We start from the raw sequence: 2,183 nt of genomic DNA on the forward strand, positions 1-2,183 counted from the left end.
ATAATACACAAGTAAAATGGTGGATAACACGGAAAGTACAAGATTCAGTAACTACAAAGGAAATAAGAATACTTGTATTAAATATACAGAATTTTACATTTACAATTGAAGTAATAAGAACTGACAAAAATGTTATTGCAGACTACCTATCAAGACAAAGGTACCCAAACAGATGAAAGCCAAGAATCAAAAGATATATTTGCAATCCTTACTACGCTATCTTTACAGATGGATGGTATGGGAAAAAGATTACAACAGCTAGAGAAAAGCCAGTCAAGTCAGCAGCATGACTATAAAAATGCGGAGCTAAGTCGATCGGAAGACTCTAAACTTCCAGAGTTAGAAGGAGACGTTGGGAAACTTCAAAAAACCCATAACACAGTTGGTTTATATACAGCTGCAGGTACAAGTAAACAAGTTAACAAGAAGCCACATACCAATGTCAATTTAAACTACATATTTGATAAACCAATTACTCCAAAAAGGCCAAAAGAAACAATAGTTACGACACCACAAACCTCAACTTATGCCAACAGCCTACACCAAAACAAAAAGATATACAACCATATTACTCAGACCTATATTGAGAATATATACAAAATTCAAACATTTCTAAACCTGAACCCCAGAGCAACTACTACAACAGATCCAACAGAGGATTATATAACCCAAAAACTCCAAGGATATAATAGGCTTATTGCACAGCCAAAAACTAGAGCCAATTTAGTAAAAACATGTTACAACTACGGATTACTTAGTACGGTATATACCTATGATGGGGAAGAGATAAGTGGAATACCAGAGCTATACAAAGCATTTATTACATTCAAAAGAATTACAAAAGGAAACTTATTTTTTATAAAATTCTATACAGCACCAGCTGAGATACTATATGATGAAATAAAACCTATTATACAAGTTGTAAAAATAGGCTTAACACGAGATATGATAATACCAGAAGAAATAGAACAACAACCAGAAATACCGAAAATTGAGATACCGGGTTTTTATGCCAACAAAAGAATAATTGGCATAGCAACTATTATCCAAGAGCTAGCCAACAATTATTTACAAGAAAATGCTATCTGGAGCTACTACTCAAGAGACCAGCTAATGATATATGCCAATTCAAGGGAACTATGACAAGGAGATATGGATGAAGTCCAAAAATGGATTTTATCATTACTAAAACCAGAGATACAACCAACTACAAGAGCACTAAAGAAAGGATTTATTTCCAATGAATTATTGACGAGATACTGCAAATTAGTAGGACACAAATATCCAGATCATATATGTTCAATATGCAACAGAGAAGATAACCATGTACCAGAAGTGCAACTGGAATGAAGAAATCAGCAAGAAGACAAATAAGGAAGACAGCTATTTGAAAACAAATAATGTAAAAAAATCGTAAAGAAAAAAGTGTGAATAGTAAGAGTCATGTAAAAAAGTCGTAAAGTACGAGTCATATTCATGAACAGTAAAGGTCGTCCATGAATAGTAAGAGTCATGTAAAAAAGTCGTAAAGTAAATAGTACAAGTCATATTCATGAACAGTAAAGGTCGTTCATGAAGAGCCATTTGTAAACAGTAGAAGTCGTTTCAATTTTCTATATATAGATTGTAAATCCGAAGAGGAAGGGACACACCCTCACCTTCTCTCTCTTATCTTCTCTCTCTTATAAGAAATATCTGAGTTATTTACAAGTCTCTTAAACAACTATGGATCATTCAAACGAGTTACAAGAACATGTAAGTTTATCCATAATCATGTCTAACTAAACCTTTATATTCCTTATAATCTCTTGAATATCATAACTGTTTATCATGTTATAGTACTGCTATAAAGAACATCTTGAGAAAGTTTGCCATGTCTAATAATGCTGAGAGTAGTTAAGCCCAGAATATGCCATCCTAAGGTCGAAACCGCTAGGCATGGAAGCCGTTTAGGGGAGTAGACAAAGTTGAGGCGCTGTTAGGGAAAATGATTGAAGCAAGAAAAATATGGTAGTGACCAGAAAAGATTGTTCAGTATAACCTATTAAAACATGATGAACTCTATGATAAACAAAGAGGTTAGAGGGAATATGTTTAGTAAAAACATGATAAGAATAATACGGAAAAATAATAATATCTTATGAACAACCCCACTTATTTACTAGATAACAATAATGATTACA

The 2,183-nt window shown here is 33.1% G+C and overlaps 1 protein-coding gene across 1 annotated transcript; it reads left to right on the forward strand.

The window, feature by feature from the left end:
- Positions 1 to 228: 228 nt before the first annotated feature.
- On the forward strand, positions 229 to 1,143 carry LOC142165962 (uncharacterized). Its single transcript, XM_075224355.1, has one exon. The coding sequence runs from the start codon at positions 229 to 231 to the stop codon at positions 1,141 to 1,143; it is 915 nt and encodes a 304-aa protein (XP_075080456.1).
- Positions 1,144 to 2,183: the final 1,040 nt, after the last annotated feature.

This window comes from Nicotiana tabacum, chromosome 11, assembly GCF_000715075.1.
Source record: "Nicotiana tabacum cultivar K326 chromosome 11, ASM71507v2, whole genome shotgun sequence".
Classification (NCBI taxonomy): Eukaryota; Viridiplantae; Streptophyta; class Magnoliopsida; order Solanales; family Solanaceae; genus Nicotiana; species Nicotiana tabacum.